This window comes from Enoplosus armatus, chromosome 5 (genome assembly GCF_043641665.1).
Source record: "Enoplosus armatus isolate fEnoArm2 chromosome 5, fEnoArm2.hap1, whole genome shotgun sequence".
Lineage (NCBI taxonomy): Eukaryota > Metazoa > Chordata > Actinopteri > Centrarchiformes > Enoplosidae > Enoplosus > Enoplosus armatus.
The window spans coordinates 8,914,298-8,932,386 of record NC_092184.1 but is presented as its reverse complement, the minus strand read 5'-3'; the positions used below and the strand labels follow the sequence as shown (position 1 = coordinate 8,932,386).

General features: G+C 40.7%; 1 protein-coding gene across 1 annotated transcript in view; it reads left to right on the top strand.

Annotated features, from left to right (window-relative positions):
• Window positions 1-18,089, top strand: part of stard13b (StAR related lipid transfer domain containing 13b) — a 60,601-nt gene that overhangs the window by 10,242 nt on the left and 32,270 nt on the right. Inside the window, exon 4 of the mRNA XM_070905183.1 lies at window positions 5,125-5,158. Coding sequence (XP_070761284.1) covers window positions 5,125-5,158 — 34 coding nt within the window. The remainder of the gene's footprint in view (window positions 1-5,124; window positions 5,159-18,089) is intronic.

Sequence of the window (18,089 nt, the reverse complement as noted above, 5' to 3'; positions counted from 1 at the left end):
ATCACTGCATATGTGAATTAAAGAAAGATTCATCCTTTTAGAAAATATTTTCTTAAGCTTTCACATCAGTTTCCTTTATGAATAAAATCACACTCTGTGAAACCTACATTTCACAATCGCATATTTCACCCCTATGTCATGATCACTGTGTTGACAGAAGAAAAAAAGAAATCGCAAATAACACTGAAGAAGTGAATTGTTTTTTCAAGATAAATCCATCACCGGTCAGCTGAAATTCTGACATTCCCCTCAGTACAGCTGCTCGTCCCTCTACATCTGTAAATATTTGAGGTTTGCGTTGAGAATGAGGTCAGCTTAGGCATTCTTAAACAAGCAGGACTCACTTCTTCTGGACAAAGTATATAAATGTCACTATTCAACGGCACTAAAGGAAACAGACAACTGAGAGATTTGCAGAATACAGGGCGGGTTTAAATTCAAAGCCTTTCAGCTTGTGCTTTGTGCTGTCTTGATGGCTCTGCTGCAGCGTGATGGCAAACAACCTGCTTATAAGAGCAAACTGTAGCCATCCACTCAGATTCTCCTTTACTTTCCAATTTTCATTTGACACCATGTTACTTTGTGATATTCGAGTATTTTTCTATACTGTATATCCAGTATATTTTGTAGACTGCATGAAAAGAGAGGGGTGAGACAGAGTTGAGAGTAAAAAGTAAAAGTAGGATTTTTTTAGTCTGTGGGCACTGGCTACTTCTAATGAAATTAAGTTTAGTTGCCACCTGTCTTTTTTTGTGGAAGCCATAACTACCTCTTGAAGATGACAGCAGCATGGGTTATAACTTGGCTTGAGGACAGCTGGGAATGTTCACATATGTTAAAGACAAGAGTATTTTGGCTGCAGTCTAACCTTGAGTATAATGAGATCACTCGTTATTCAATGGCAACGTGTTTAGGATGTTTGATGATTATATGAGTGACACATATACTACACTGCTAATGTTGATATTATTGTAAGCGTTAAAATAAAGATTGGATTTTGTACAACTGCAGGTTAGCAGGGACAAGTGATGTCTGAGGACTGACCATGTTCTGCATGGAAAACTGGGTTCTCTGAAGACTGAAAATTGGGATAGGAAAGTAGGATTTTATCAGCTTGATTTTATAGGAATAGTTTGACATTTTGGGAAATATACTTTGTGGCAGGTAGTTTATGAGAAGATTGGACCACTCTCATGTTTCTACAGTAAATATGAGGCTACAGCCAGCAGTTTAGCTTAGCATAAACACTGGAAACAGGGGAAAACCGCTAGCCTGGCTCTGTCCAATGGTAACAAAATCCAAATCAACATATTCCCCAGAATGTCAAACTATTCCTTTAAGTTTGACCTTGCAAAAACAAATGAGACGACATGTCAGCAGTGTTGCACATGCAGAGAGATTTTGCCTCCTCGGTCCCCTCTGGGTCTTACATAAGAGCTCTGGAGTCAATATGAAACTTCTGACAGCAGGGAACGAGAATGCGATACAGATTGAATCACAGTTTCGCAGTCTAAGAATAAACAGGCCGAATGTGTGAGCCAGTACACCCTGCTTGAAGAGGCAGTTACGGCTTTACTGAGAGATGTTTTATGGAAGTATCTGGTAAAAGTTTTTGGCACCTGCCGGACAACCTTTGACTCCCGCCCCCTGCCTCTGTATGATCTCTAAAACCTGGAATGCACCTCATATCTCCCTCAATCTGCTGCACATCAGGTCGGCAGAGCTAATCTTAGCTGGAATGTGTTGGATGTTGGCTAAGATTTTGTCCTGTTTGAGGGATATATATATTTCTGTATTCTTTTGTTCTTCATAACAGCCATTGTCCTAAAATGCAGTTCCATTAGCAAAGAGCAAAACATTAATCTATTGAAGCTACTGACTGTTCGGTTTTATACAATAAAACGTATTTTTCTGAGCTTGACATCACTCCCAACTTGACAGAAAAGTATTTTAATACAGAGATTGACACAAGGCAAGTTCACCAACAGCTCAGTCTAAGTTACCTGATGTTATAACAGTTTCTTTATATTATAATTATATTATAATGTTTTTAAACACAACAGTAAACAGGCCAATATTTGTAATTATGATACGTTTAGAAAAAAAGTAAATACAATTTCTTCAATTATTCAACTCATACTGTCAGAAAATCTATTGATTGGGCCTTTGGGATGTTAATGAAACATGATTGCAACAGTTTTTTAATCTCCAGCCTTTAGATTTAAATCTTCAGCTTTGTTCATTTTAAAGCAGCAGAGGAGACTGTCTGTCTGACTTTTCTCAGTTCCTGTGTAAAAAAAAGTCTTTCAAAGTCTATTCAAAGTCTTTACAGGAAAATAATTGACTGTATCTTTCATTTCAAGTCGTTTGCTATTTTGTCTGTTTTACCAAGTGTGTTTGTCATTCTAAAAACCAGTCAAAAGGTATTTTTATACGCATAGTATTTAGAGCGGAAATGATTAATTGATTAATCAAATTGTTAACTGATAGGTAATTAAACCAAATGCCCATAAGTCACAGCTTACAGCTTCTCAAATGTGATGATTTGCTGCCTTTCTTTGATTTATATGTCATTGTAAATTAAGGATCTTTCAGTTTTGGTCAGACAAAACAAGCAATGTGAAATAAGTATCTTTGACTCTGGACAAATGTAATGGACATTTTTCAACATGTTCTAACATGTTATGGACTAAAGAATTAGTCAATTAAATTAAAAAAAGGATCAGCAATCGGTCGATAGCCCTAATTGTATTCATTCATATGTAGTAGTTATCTTGACCTTGTTGTTCAGAAGCAGGTCTGGTTGAGGCCAGCTGTATACCGTGTTCTGTTATTGGTGGATAGAGACGTATTTGGGTCGAGGATTCCTACTTTTAATTGGTGTTGACAGAGACGGGCAGAAAAGAGGACGCGCTGGTCTGTCATTCGGACTGACCGGTCCTGTAACTGCCCTGTTGACACTCAGGCAGGGTGTCATTTGTGCTGGGACAGCAGCTATCATTCACCCACACAGACCTGTCACTCCATATAAACATCCTTGTTGGTGAAAGCAAAGGGAAGTGTTCCCTCTGACAACAGCCCTGAAAGAGACGGCGCTGCTCCTGCGTGGAGGATGTCACTTTTCCTGACCTGCAACCTTCGACATGTGTCCACCATCTGACTGCGATGGGACTGAACTGGGGCGATGTGTGTGTTAAAGTGGGTCAGCACTGGAGATATGGCAGGATGAAATACTTTCTCTTGGCTGTTGAAAAAGAGAGAGAGAGAGAGAGAGAGAGAGAGAGAGAGAGAGAGTGATGTGTTCAAGTCTTTGAAGCCTTGTCAAATCAGCACATCTCCGCTGGGGCCCAGCATCTGGTTTTTTGGAGCGCTAACTTTCACGAGTTTATTTCTGAAACAGGGTCTTAAGCTGGTCCTTGGAGACTTACTTATCAGGTCCATTGCATTTACAGAAGACAATCCTATCCCCCTCTCTTCAAAGACACAGCACAGCACAGAAATATTGACCCACTGTGTTTCTGTACATTAAACCCAGGCTTTGAACTCTGTTACAGAAGTGTTTAGATATGTGATGAAATTCTGCCAGTCTGTGCCAAATCTCACAGTCAATAATGAGGGATACATCAGTGGCCCCACTCCCCTCTTCCATGTTTAAACAGAAGTAAAAAATACACACATAAGGGTATGAGTCATACTTTTATGACCTGTTTTCCTATTTTCTTGTTTCTCTGTTGAGTAAGAGTCAAAGAGTTAGGGTTTTGCGCCCGTGATAACAGAGTGGTTGAGCTTTAGCTAACCCTGGAGCCACATGGACCCCCCTGGTGCCTCAAGGCCGAAACCTGCCAGAAATTACTTGGCTGTGACTCTCTCTTTGCTTTAAATCTTCTTCTTCGTCTGAATAAATCAAAAATTGGACTGCCAGGTGCCCGCTGTCCTGCGACCTAATTTGCCGTGTGGCCTAAAAGTGTCAAAGACCATGTAACAAAGACAGATAGTGCACAAACAAAACCACCTGTCCTGTTTAATCCAGCCAGTTGGGTCTTTTTTGTAGTCACAGCAAAGTGGCAACCATATAGGTCGCTCATCCAGCTTCTTTACACTGCGAGCGTTGCTGCTGCCATGACAACACTGGGGGGCCGTGGCCCTCATGAAACATGCAGTACACGATTAACTTATTGTGTTGAGTCCAACTTAACAATAAAACCTTTGGAGATATGTTGATAGAAGTTTGAATCAGCACCATGTGGGCCGATTGCCAATTGACTGTCATGACGGAGGGTCGACAGTATCGCAAACAGGCAGGCTGGGAGTTTCTGCAGTGTTTTGTCTCGGCTAGGGGAGAAATGTGGAAACAGGGCGAGCAAACAAGAGCGTAAATCAGACAAGTGGGGCACAGAGGGGAAATGGAAGGGAGAGTTTGGCAAGAGAGGGGCAGCAATCCTGACGGGTCCAGACCAGGAAGACGCTTTCAGTCCTCTGGCCTCTGCCATTTTATTACCTGCAAAATTAACCATTAAAATCAAGGACTTCTGTTGCCCAATGTTTTAAGAGATTATCCTATTTTGTTTCATTTTGCAGTCACAGGTAATATGTATCATCGCCATTTCCATTTCCTTACAACACCATTTTCCAATTCGAACAATGTAACAGTACTCGTGGCTGGATAAAATTTCCTTTAAACTTTAGCTGAACGTTTAGAGCTCCTGGTGTTTTTTTCATTCCCCGACAACAGATAATTGGGGATAGCAGGCTGATGAGCAGCACAGCAGCCTCTGAGTTAGCAAGTGCTAAATCATACCACCATTGCTGATGTGTACTCTTTATTGACTTTGTCATTACGGCAGTGATTGCACTATTGAAGAATGCAGGGAGACATCCTCTATCCCTGAATTCAAGGAACTGGGCGTGTGTCTCCAATGGTTTCGATAGCCAAATAATGTGAAATGCTTTTCTTAGCTTTCAGAGTGGAGCTGCATTCAAGTAAAGCCAAAATCTCACTTTTATTGTCGTTTGACGTCTCCCCTTCATGGTTTCAGCTATCCACCACCTAGTGATGAGTAACCTCCTCTCAAAATGATATCGAGGTATACAGCAACTTACTTTGTTGTCTCTTTTGCCTTGTAGATGTTCAATAAGATGTCCAACGCAGCAGGGGCAGGTAAGAACTGATTCATGTTGTTTTTGTATGTTTGTCTCACAGCTTTTTGATGCAGACGTTGTGTTAACTTCTCTCACCTCACATAAGAATGAGCCAGTTTTGATCTCTGGCCCTAATCCTAGACCTTTGTGTAGATTTCACCTCCCACAAACATGTTATTCAGGTAAAGCCTAAAATGTGTGTCTCTTTCTGTCTGTCTTGAGCCTGTGGTGGACTGACAGCCTGTCCAGGGTGTTTGTCTTCCTCTCTACTCAGTGCATGCTGGGATAGCACCCAGTGACACAGGTTAAGCAGGTAGAGAAAACAGATGAGTAAATGAGATAACAGTAGTGACTACATAGAATACTTATTTGTATGGCAGAGACTACTTTTAGACCTCAGCACACTTTGTCTGCATATTTATACTGTGTTACATTGAATGTAATGGTAACAATTACATTTAAATTCACTGCAATTGAACAAGAATGCAGATGTTCCTTTCCCAATTCTGTTCATTGAAACTTAGAGACTAAACAAAGATTTAGCTGGCAGAGCACTTTATCTCCCTGCCTATCACATCATTTTTGTTCACTGGACAATGAAATTAGAACTGCAACAAGGAGAAAGAAACCTTTATGCTGAAACATCTTGGGGACTCTGTTCAGTCTCTGTCTACAGTCAGTACTGCACTGCAGTTGAAACAGTGCTGCGCTGCTGTCTGGCACATCATGAAAATCTCCGTGCAGAGTTGATCCTGCACTGTGTCCTGGCTTGCATGGTGGCATTGCTCAGATCTCAGACAATGTTAATGAGACTGACAGCCACAGGTGTCTGCGGGCTCCCCTTCCAGTAGGTGTCTCGAGAATGTCCAAGTGCAGTGTCTCTTATTTTAAAGGCCTTCTATATATTGGTCACTTGGTGGGATGCAGTTAAAATTAGGCAGCGTGCCAGATCATTGTTTCTGTTTTGCTGAGGGGAAATATTTGGCCTGGTGTGATGTGGCCCTTGGGGGGCAGCTGCAGGATTTGAGTAGATGCCATTTTAGGCTCAGGTTGCACTCTCACATGACCTCTGTTGTGCTTGATGGTACCGCACAAGTGGACATTATGGTCTGGAAAAATTCCATGTCACTTTTATGCAGCAGTTTAGTAATGTGTGGTCGGCTGGTGTGTATGGGATATGTCCTGTGACCGATCGTTGGTCATTCCTAACTGTAATTCTTGGAAACCCGAGTGTGAGACCACCGTGAATAACATCAACAAGTTTGTCAACACGGCTGTGAGATTCTCTTCAAATACATTTATCATTGTATTTTTCCACCGTATTATTTTCATGGCAAGCTGTGTGTTCAGCCACATGCTTTCTCCTTTAGGTGGTTATCTTGGCTGAAATAAACCACACCACAGACAGTGTCACTGTCAACTTTATTTAGGCATCAAGTAAATGAAATCAACATATGGTTTCAATTGAAATTTAATGATAAAATAACTTGGAGAATGGTGATGTTGTAAAAAGGACAAAGCTGGCAAAGAGTCAGACACATTAGGTACGATATTCCCTGTTTGTATTTTACAGCTGGGCTGAGGAGACCTCTTTTATGACACGGATACGAGGTGGCCAGATGGTTCTCAGTATCGACCATAACAACACTGTCCAGCTCATTAAAATGACATTGTCCAGGAGAGGAAAGCACATTCTTTGGGTCCAGATCCAAAATAGCAAAGCAGCAGTGAGAAAACCGTTGGTATTCTGTGTCTTTTTATTGCTCTCATATGCACATGGTCTACACATTCAGTATGTTTGCAAGTACACACACCATTTTCATCAATAGCTGCCAGTAAATAAAATGTTCTGCTTAACAATAACAAGCTATTAAAAAACTTGTGTAATGAATAAATTCATTTAAAAATCTTATATATTCATAAAACCAGAAGCATGCTCCCAATTGACCTTTAAGAAAAGTGAAGAAAAGTTTTTGCAATTTTGCATCTGAAAACATGTTTGCACGATTGCAGTGCTCTCTACTGCACACATATTGCATTTTGCATGGTTGTTAGTGCATGATGGGCTTGTTTAGATTATGTTATTGATATAACATTTATAAAACATTTGCATTGTGCACATTGTATAATACTTGAATCCTACTAGCGAGAGTTCAGTGAATGTTGTTATTCAGTCACAAAGGTGGTCAGTCGGTCGTTACCAACAATTAAGGAGGAGCACAGCCTGTAGGAGCCGCTGGTGTTTTTTTTTTTTTAACTCTCATTCGATTACATTTCACTCACTTCTGCAGTGTTTTTAACAGCCTTGAATTCTGTTGAACAATGGCCTGCTTGTCTCATTGTCAACACCAATAATAAGCACTACACTAGGATTAGATAGGATTGAGATAGTGAGCAGAGCTTTTAAAAATAGTTTAGGGGATTTCCAAACTCTTCCCACTTGTTTTTATTTATTTAAAATCATTATAAGGCATTTATGGAAAAAGCACTGGACCTTTTAGCCCTCTTGACTTGTTGTTTTGTGTTTTCTGAGGCAAAAAAACAAAACCCGGAGCTCCATCCTAAAACCGCACATGGATATGCTCAGAGAAGATTTGGTCTATGGAGGGGAAAAAAGCTTAATCTTCCCTCTCAAATGTTTATTTTCTGAAGGCATTACTCAATGTTTATAGAGCATTTTTCAAGTCTTGTGTAGATGATGGGCCAAAAGTGCCTTATTCCCTCTTACACAGCATAATTTGTATGGAAATCTATTCCCTACAGTCTCTTTAATTGCAGTGTGGAAATTAATGGTTTCCTCCGGTGAAAGGAGGCAGCTATGTTCATCCTCAAAACACTGCTGCCTTAACTGGCGTTAATCATAGAATTAATGAATCCTCAGTGACACTGCAATGCTGCATATCCAGCCAGGTTTCCGTCAGAGATACAGTGCAGAGAAGGAGGATGAAGCTGCATCTATCTGTCTGGCCTAAAACATGTATTTAGTTGTAGGGAGACATAAGGTTTTGTAATGGATGTGGTTATGATTTTGTGCACGGCTAATGGATGTTTTGTAAATGTATTTGTGTTTAACAGAAAAATAAAGTTTGCAGTGGAAAGGATAGATAAACAGAAAGACTGACAGGGTCCAAGGAGAAGCAGTTATGCAGAACTCAGTGACTTTAACTTGCATAAATAAATGGTCATGCGCTTTGTTATGATAAACATCACCTTCCCAAATGCCAGTCTGGGGGAAAATGACACAAGTGAGGCTTAAACAGCACTCTCTGGCCCAGAACTGTCAGGCCGAAGCTTCCCACTCTGCCTGTGAGCTCTCTAAAACAGACAGACTGTTTGCATTTACACAGATCCTCTCTCTGAATGAATATGCTAATCTACTTTCAATGTGGAAATCTCCTGCTACTGATTATAAGAAAAACAAAGGAGAAACTCAGTGAATCCCTTGGAGACTTCTTTTTATTTGTAAGGAAAGTAACGTAAAGCCCTGTGTCCCTCACATGTTGGTGTGAATGACTTCCAGAGAAAAGCTGCAGAAAAGAGGGAAATGGGACGTTTTGAGTGTTTTAATCGGACTATTTTCCTTCATTCTCAGTGTTAAATAACACCTGGTGGATTCCCAAATGCAGCCTTGCTGCTTATATTGATTCTGATTTCAGGGTCGTCTCATCAAGCTGCAGACTGTTTTGGCACCGAGTGTCTTTGGCATGTGCTCTAGACTGTGAAAGGGAAGATGAAGTAAACATTGAATGTGTGGGATGCAAAGCCAGAGAAGTGTGTAAATCTAGCAACCCTTGGCAGCAAATCTTTCTAATGAAATAAAAATGGTATTGGTGAGATTTATATTTTTGGTTTTGGCAACATTTCTATTGACGAGCAGTAAGAGCTGTGGTGTTTTGGCACTTCACATACTCAGAGGTCAACTGAATGGTGTCAACAGTGGTGTGACGCACTCTGAAATTAGGGCACCTGTAGGTGCTGTATTTCTTTACAGTGTATGTTTATCCACAGTGGGTCCTGATGAACAGTAAAGACTAGAGTAAAGAAAACTTAAAACATGCCCTGATGATTTGGATTAATTGCACATTAGAGTTGCAATAATTTACCAGCCTTTTACAAGTGACTCCCACAGTATGAGTCTGGCCAAGAGAGCATCCATCTTATCGTGTGAAATGACTCCTCTGTAGGTCCCCAGTGAGATTACACTGCTATATAAATCACCAGTCCAGCTATAGATGAAGCAGTGGGTATTATATAATGTCTATATGCATTACAGCTGGGTTGTCTTATCTGTTTTTGACTCCTGCATGTACTTCAGCTGTTCTCAGAACCCAGGCCTTCAGTCTCACCCAGGGTCACTGCCTGCTGGTGGAGGCTGACTGTGACCTCAGACAGCTGCAGTCTCTCTTTCTCTCTCTCTGGAGGCCTGTTAGGGACCATAATATACACATCACAAGAGCTTCATAGCAACAAATGAGGAAACATGAAATAGCCTGTCATCTACGTGGCTGCAATCAGGCGGGATATTGAAATCATATGTAACTTTGTTTTGAGCTGCAACCCGGATCATTAACTCTGTTGTTATTCTCTGGTCTCTATCGGATTCTGACCTCAGTACTGTTTTCACCTAAGACCCGGCAATTCATTTTTGTCCTCTGTAGGGGACATGACTCTGAGACCTCTAAGTCAAGCATAATTTATAGAATCTATCTGAATCATACTGTCCCTTTTAAGAAGACACTATGGGCTCTCATTTGATGGCCCAGTTGTGGGGGTGGGGCCAACACAGCACATGCACTGTCTTTTCAAAATGGCAGGAATTTCAACTTCCACATTTTATGCCAACAAGAGAGGTAAATCATCAATTTTTTCCAGATATCATGTTTCTGTTGCTAAAAATCAAGTTGTTTCTTAAAAATAAAAGTCTTGGCTTCCATTTAGTAAGATTTTTAAAAAGTCACAGTAATTTTAACCCTTTCATGACACAACTTTTATTCAATGTCCTTTGTAGAGGACATCAGGACTTACTAACCTCCATTTGTAATACATCAAGGAGCAGAGGGCAAAGTGAGGTAGAGAGGATTTTGTTAAGAATTGTGGAAGGAGATTCTGATTTAGAGCTGCCTAAAGATGAGGTAAAGGAGGGCCAGAGAGAGGAGGAAGATGAAAGCTCAGAGGAGGATACTGCAGCTGTTGAGGAGCCTGAGCCCAAGCCAGGGAAAAGTGATGATACACATTGTGTGTTATGGATCAGGAGCAATGTGTAAGCTAGGGTTTTGAAGTTTATTGCTATTACAGTGTGTAGAAAGGGAAATGAGAGCAGTTTTAGTTCACACTGTTGATCACACACACACACACACACACACACACACACAGTACACAATCAGTTAAAAACTTGACTTGGAAAATTATTGACCCTGTTGATTTACATATTTAATAATACATCTGCTAAAAGTGCATTAAATTTATACCTCTCCTTTCTTTATCACTTAAGTTTCAACCCTGTTGTCGAAGAGGGTTAGGGTTAGATTTGTGTTCAAATGTTTAGTGTGCGAAGCACCAGTAAGGATATTCCAGTAACTACTTGCACTTAGCCAAATATATTTTTGTTTTAGCATCATGTTTAACTAACCCTGTTTGGTAGATTGAAGAGTTTGAATGTCAGAATTTCATTTACTTTAATGTTCACGACATGAAAATAATTTTTAAAAGAAATCCACTCAAAAATGAATTCAGTATCATAGAATAACATCATTACATTCTGTATGAAGCAAGTCCCGATGTCCACTACAAGGGACAGTCAATAAAAAATCAATAAACAATATTTTTGAAAAAAAAATTGTTGCAACATGTTTCTTTAAACCACAATACTTAAATTATCATAAAAAAATCAAAAAAGCAAAACCTTTTTTCCTCCGGGTCTCAGGAGGTTATGAAATCACTTTTTGTTGTGACAGAAAAGATCCAAACTCAGCTAAGTGTTACATAGTTCCCAAGGGGAGGCCATGGGTTTTTAGAAGAATCATACTATTTTTTATATTTGTCAAGAATTACGCAAACTTGTCCAAAATCATGATCATTGATATTTGCTGCTATATCAGCCTCCGCTCTTCTGGGAAGACTTTCCACCAGATTTTGGAACCAGACTGCAGGGATTTGCTCCCATTCAGTGACAAGAGCAGTGAGGTCGGCCACTGATGCTGGGCGGTAAGGCCTGGCTCGCAGTCGGTGCTCCAGTTCATCCCAAATGTTTTGGATGGGACTGAGTTCAGAGCTCTATGCAGGCCAGTCAAGTTCTTCCACACCAACCTGGGAAAAACTTTTCTTAATGGACCTTGATTTCAGTGCACAGGGACATTGTCATGGTGGAAGACGAAAGGGCCTTCCTCAAACTGATATTTTTCTTTATTTGGAAGGGGTGTCCACAAGCTACTGTAAACCCATGGATCAAATATGTAACATGATATATTCTTCTTATTAAAAGTGAAATTTGTGACAGACTTTGGAAGTTTAAAGGTACTTTTGTGCAGAGCTGGTACAGACATCCAGCAATGGAGAAGCCATTGTTCATTTCACCATGTAGTTCACCATCACATTTCGTGTAAATACATATATAAGACATTAACAGGTCTGTAAAATTCTGGGTAGAAAGGGAAAAACATATTTTTTTACAAGAAAGATGAACTCATCTTCTTTGTGAAGGGAATACGACAAGCTATAGGAGTCATCACAACACAGGACTTTTTAAACTTCTTTGAAAAGGAGACAATGAATCTTTCATATCTCTGGGTTGCCCCAAAGAATATACGCAGTGTATTAGAAGTGGCTTTGGTATTGAGAGGAAAAGGCAACGAAGCACATTTTTTCCACCACAGTGTTTGAATTTGGCCAAGCATTTTCATCTGCTCTTCGACTATTTAAAGACAGACCTGGACATTGTGAAACGTCTTGATTTAAAGCACATGCAGGCTTTAAGTGCTGCAGGAAAATCAATTTTCATGAGATTGTACCGTTATTTTTGCTCCCTGTCTATCCGTTGCCTAACAGGTGCCAGATCAGTGACATCATGCGCTAAATTTATAACCAAGTCGTCATTTGTAGATCCAGCTCAGACTGTAAAGGGTGCTGCTGGCATGACGAGTGCATGAAAAATTCCACACATGGAGAGATGGAAAATGACTTGTGGTTTCCTGAGTGCAGAGGCCAGCTCGGCAGGGAAAGAGAGAGGGGGGGGGGGGGGGATCCTGGTAGTATTTCTAGACTTTTCTTTGTATATACAGTAATTTGTCAAGGTTGTGAAAACATTAGAGAAACTATTTGGTTAACCCGCTCTGAAATCTTTGAACGTTTTTATTGCAATTCTAACATTTTCATTGCAATTATTGTAGCTATCACATATAAAATAGCACATAATATCATTTAATAATGCCTTCAAGGCCCTTGCACTGAATGAGGTCATCATGTTCAACAATTCTCATCATGTTTGGGCATCATTTATTGCCAAGTATAAATCATGTGATCCTGTCATAGTGTATAGTGTGTGTTCATAGAGCTGTCAGAAACTGTATTATCTGCCGTTTTATGTTCTTCAGTGAGAGGAAACAGGTTTATTGTTCTGATTCCCAATCATCTCCACACCGGCAATTAGAAAAGAAGCAGTCAATAAATCCTTTGGGGAACAACTTCCTCAAAACAACCAAGGTGAGAGTGCTTCCTGTGTGCGTTGATGTGTGTATGTCTTGAAGAATTTGGGCCTGGGTTTTGTAAACTAAGTGGAAGGAGACGTGGGCAGCCGTGTCAGGATGCAGGCCAGTCGCAGGAGGACAGGCACTCTATGTGTGTGTGTATGTCTGTGTGTGTGTGTGTGAAGCAACACAAAAGCTAACAGGTTGGTCCAGCACTCAGCTGCCAACTGAGAAGAAAGGCAGAAACAAGATTTAGGAAGTAATGAGCCAGGAAGGGCCACACAACTTCAGGACCCTGCACCAGGATGTATAGTGACTAAACAGCCAACAGGCTCGAGTCCTCTTATCTCCTTTTGTGTGTATGTTTATGTGTATGTATGTGTGTGTGTGTGTGTGTGTGTGTGTACCCTTCCTGTGAATGCTTACCACTCTGCTGGAAATGAATCCTTTCTCATCCAAAGCTTTATCAAGTCTGGTATTCCACTGTGTAGTTCCTCAGTGCTCCTGCATACACACACACACACACACACACAGCTTCGAAGCCAAGAACATTTCCGCAGGGTCGGTTTAGATACAATAACCACATTGGCTCTGTCACTGGCCTCCCAAATTTCCCACATAAACCACAGAGATTCCAGATGTTGCAGGGAGGCAAAAAGTCTGCGCCTCCGCTGGGCCTGCAGCCCTCGCCTCCCTGTCCTCGGGTTGGCTAAGCACGTGGCACGGCTCACACCAAACACTGTGTCCCTCTGCAAAGAAGCAAGGCCGCGGGTAACCATGCTACTGGAGATTTGCATAGCTGTGCGCTTCCACCTGTGCCCAGATAACAAAAAAACACAGAGCTCTGTTAAAAGAGGCTCTGTCCCGGGGCAGTGTAGCACTGCGGCTTTCTTGTGGTTTCAGACCTGATTAAACAATTTGGCTCAGTAATCAAAGAGCAATAGCAGGCAGAGGCTGAACAGACTTCCTGCATCCTCTCTGCTCTCTGGCTCACCGGCTTTAAAAGTTAAGGGCCCAGCAGGACCTGTTTGTGTCTCTGCTTGAAAACAATACCTGCACTGTACTTCCAGCTTATCACGGCTGATGAGCTGAGCAGAATTGTTGGTGATTACAGTGAGTCCACACATGCATCATTAATACAACTGATTTGCTGATGCTTCAGGCAGAGAGATGATAAAAGTACAAAGAGGCTTAAAAACTGTTTATTTTTTTTCTTGTAGCTCAAAAATAATTTTCCTCTGTGTTGCTAACAGAACTCAGCTTTGTAAACATGCGGTCTGAGAATACTTTAAGTGTTCACACAGATGTTGATAGCCACAGTTTGGTTTCTATTGAGCACAAATGTTTTGAGTAACTTTGTTCGTATTTTGAGAATAATTTTTTGCAGCTTGAGAGCTTTGTAGGCAAAACTATAATGATTTCAAATAGGACTCTATATGTGAGACATTTGTCATAGGAGGGGAACCTACAAGCCCTACTGTAGGTTTAATTTTAAGCAGCTGTCCTTTGGTTTTTGTCTCTTAACTCCAGTTTCTCTCTTGGGACGACGCTCATCGTGGAATATAAACATCAACTTCCTGTTTGAATTTGTTTCATGGAGGCTAATGTCATGCTACAGTATATCATAAGATGTAATTTATGAAGAGTTATCCTTTCAGCTGTATTTATAGGCGATTGCTGTGAAGGTGCCTTGGAGCAAAACTCTCCTAATGTGCATTTCACGTCACCAGAAAGGTGATGGAAATTAGTCTCTGGTGGAAAAAAAGAGACTTGAAACCAATTTGAAAATGACTTAAAATCAATAAAACATGAGGTTATTTTACATCTGCCACCCTTGAGAGAAAAAGAGTGAAATGGAGGGAGTGAGAGCGGTTGAGAGAGAAATGTACCTCTGTGATTAGATCCTCATTGCTCTAATAGAAACCAGGTGCTGGACAGTGGTGTAAATGTTTTCCCATGCATTTTTGTGGGCAATGTGGCCTCAACAGATTCAGACCTGACAGCATTACATGCTTTGTCATTCAATGAAACAATAGCCATGTACGCTTGTCATGCCAGTTTTACATTCTTCAAGCCTCTTTATACAAACTTTGACCCCTGCGAGCTCTCACTTCTACAGATGTTTCATGATATTAAAACAAACCTTTGGGTTTTTCCATTTTTTACCTCACTTAGTGTAGTTTTAATACAAAAAGTCAAGTTATGTAACAAACTGCTGCAGCAGGACGATTTGGATAAACATAATGGGTGAGTCATGAGAAAATCTGCATTTCTTTATGTTTCGTCTTCTATTTTTAACACAGATTTGATGTAATTGATCATCTGTTTGAGAATTAAGGAATCTATAAAGAACAACCTCCACTTCAGGATGAAACTATGACGTTGCAACTGACGGCCCTCTAAGAAAACATAATTAGTTACCACTTTAATGAATTAGGACCAAAGTCAGCTCCTCCTTCACCAACCCCATAATCTAAACCTAGATATACACCACATGTGTGGCTCTTCTGGAAAAATGAACTCGACTTGGGAATATATGGTCAGGAAATTTATAGCACATGCCTGGGACGAGCCCTCGGGGGCCGGGGTGGAGGTGGAGGGGAGATCTCCCCGTTCTCCAAGCCTTGTTTCCATTAGGCTGGGAAGAGCAATCTCCCAGACTATTCAAGGGGGCCTGGCGTAAGACCTCCTGGCCAACAGCATGACCCAATCGCAGAGGAGAAATTAGTTTCCTCACATCTGGGATTTTCCCGCTGCAGCTATGGGGCAGCATTCCACATCAGTCACCAGACACGGACACTGCACGCACACACACACAAACTCTGGAATTTAGATAACTTTTGTACAAATATATGCTGTATGTGTGTGTTTATCTGTATGTGTTTATGAAAGAGGGGGAGGGAGATGGTGAGAGAGAGTGGACAAAAACTAGCCCAGTAAATTGACTAGTTTTTCAGGGAAAACGGGAAAAGGAGCGCTTTCTAAAAGCTGCCTGGCCAAAACAAACAAGTGGGTGAGTCAGGGAAGGGAAAACATTCTCAAGCTGATTGATGTTTCCTCTCCTTGCATCTGCTATTACTTCCACTGCCAAGCAGCACACCAGAGTCATTGTCTAGCCACAATGATACTCGTTGCGATAATGCTCATCTTTATTGTTTTTTTTGTTTTTTTTTGAGTAACAGAGGAGAGGCACAGCGGTGGTCTGTGTTTACCTCTCTGGTGATTCATGTCCAGAGAGGTCAGAACCTTGTTGCTGCACTTCCTCCATCACTTTCACTGTCGGGGGCTGACAGGGATTGTAATGTCTGTCTGTCTGTCTGTCCATTCCTGCCTTGTCCATGCCTGGGCCTGGAGATTGATACCTTGTTTACAACTTTGACATGTAGTACACTCATTCATTTTCCTGTTTTCTACCCCTGTCAACCTATATCAACCAAAGGATTCATAAGATGATTGACAGATGATGAAGATTGTTTAAGGGTTCTTTATCAAATCTGTTTTTCTGGATTTCTAGACATTAGTGTCTTAATTTTTTGTAGGAAATAGACCACTGGAATTATCTTGGATTAAGGATTAGTTTATTAGCTGTTTTGTGTTAAATTTCCAGAATTTGTGTGTTAACTTTCAGCCCTTTTCTCTGTAAGCTTCCTGGTTCATGTGACCAGCAGAAAACAAGGTGCTTGACTTGGTCTAACCCTGACCCTTCCTGAAAAGTCATAGGATCAAATGAAACAGGTTCTCTTGACACGAATGTGTGTGTGTGTGTGTGTGTGTGTGTGTGTGTGTGTGTGTGTGTGTGTGTGTGTATTTTTTGTCCTCCAAGCCACATTTTAGCCTGGGGTCTGAACAAGTGTGGCTGAAAATAGCAACATGCTGATCGGTGGTGAACAGTTTCCTCCCTCTGACCCACGCTGCACCAAAAAAGTGTTTATGTTTTCTCACAAATCTTTCATTCGTTACTTGCTAAACCTTAAAATAACGGTGACAAATTCAGTGAGATCCAAATGGAGATGAAAAGCCGTCACACACACATTTTTTTGTTCCTTCACCTTGAATGAACCGAATGTTTTGATGTTTTACCTCATAGGAAGGTACTATCTTTGATGTTTGTGTCATTCTGGCTTGAGCAGAGAGTCTTAACCTGAGATATATAGATGTTAATGTTTTGATGCCAGATCCAGTAATATCAGAGCAGTTCACTGAATCTCTTAAAAGCAGGTTTTGGGTTTAGTCCTCCTGACTGCACAACATTTCAGTTTTAGACAGAACAAATGGAAAACTGAGCCCTTCATTAATATTCTCCCCTCAGCTGCATGCTCCTTTGGTGCTCGGATATCTCACTATGTGACCTTGTAATCATCTGTAAATCTCCCGTCCTGCTCAGTGGCAAATGGGGTCTATCTCCTTATTGAAATGAAGTAATGTTAGCTCAGCTTCATACGGAGAGGGCAAACTGAGGTCAGCCGAGATTTGCTCATTTAAGAAACTGTCAATCTTCAGCCAGTCACTCTGTGTTAAGGCTGTGTGTTTATAATGGTATTAAAGCTGTTATAACAGTAATCCCAGCTGGTGAAGAAGGAATTAATACAGCTGATATGATATCACCGTTCTTAGGTCATGCACTGCCTCAATGGGCACACAATAATAGGAGGAAATTCCTATTATTCCTGTCTAGCAGGCAGCAGCAGCCTTGTAGAAGAACTTATCATGTTTATTCTTCGGACATGAGCTGAGGTTCTCTTTTCTCTTCAGTATCTGCAGTGCAAGATATTGTGACAACAAAGGTAAATGGTGCTGAAACTGAACCCATCTTTCTGATGAAGAGAGTTGACCTACTTTAACCTACCTGGGGAGAACTCGCTGAACTCTCACTAAGCTTTAAAACAACAGGCGACGTCGTCCTGATGGGAAATTTAGGTCAATATCCTAATAATAGTTAATTAATAGGTCTTTGTCAATCAAATGTTTTAGAGGCTTCCACTGAATACTGAGTACCCGCAGGTGAAAATAATCCCAAGTGAAGCTTTTACAATACTATCACAGTTTAAAGAAAATAATTCATGTGTTATATCAAGTGATATCATTGTAAAGGTATTATTGGTCACCACCGACACAGGATTCCCTGTAACTGAATATGTAATGTTGTAGTGATTTAAGATTTTTTTCTTTTACATGTTATTGTTTTGGGGATGATATTGAAGTGAGAGACTGGAGAAAGTGGTTGCTCAGTTTTGAATTGTGTCATTTGAGAGCTGTGATGTGTGTTTG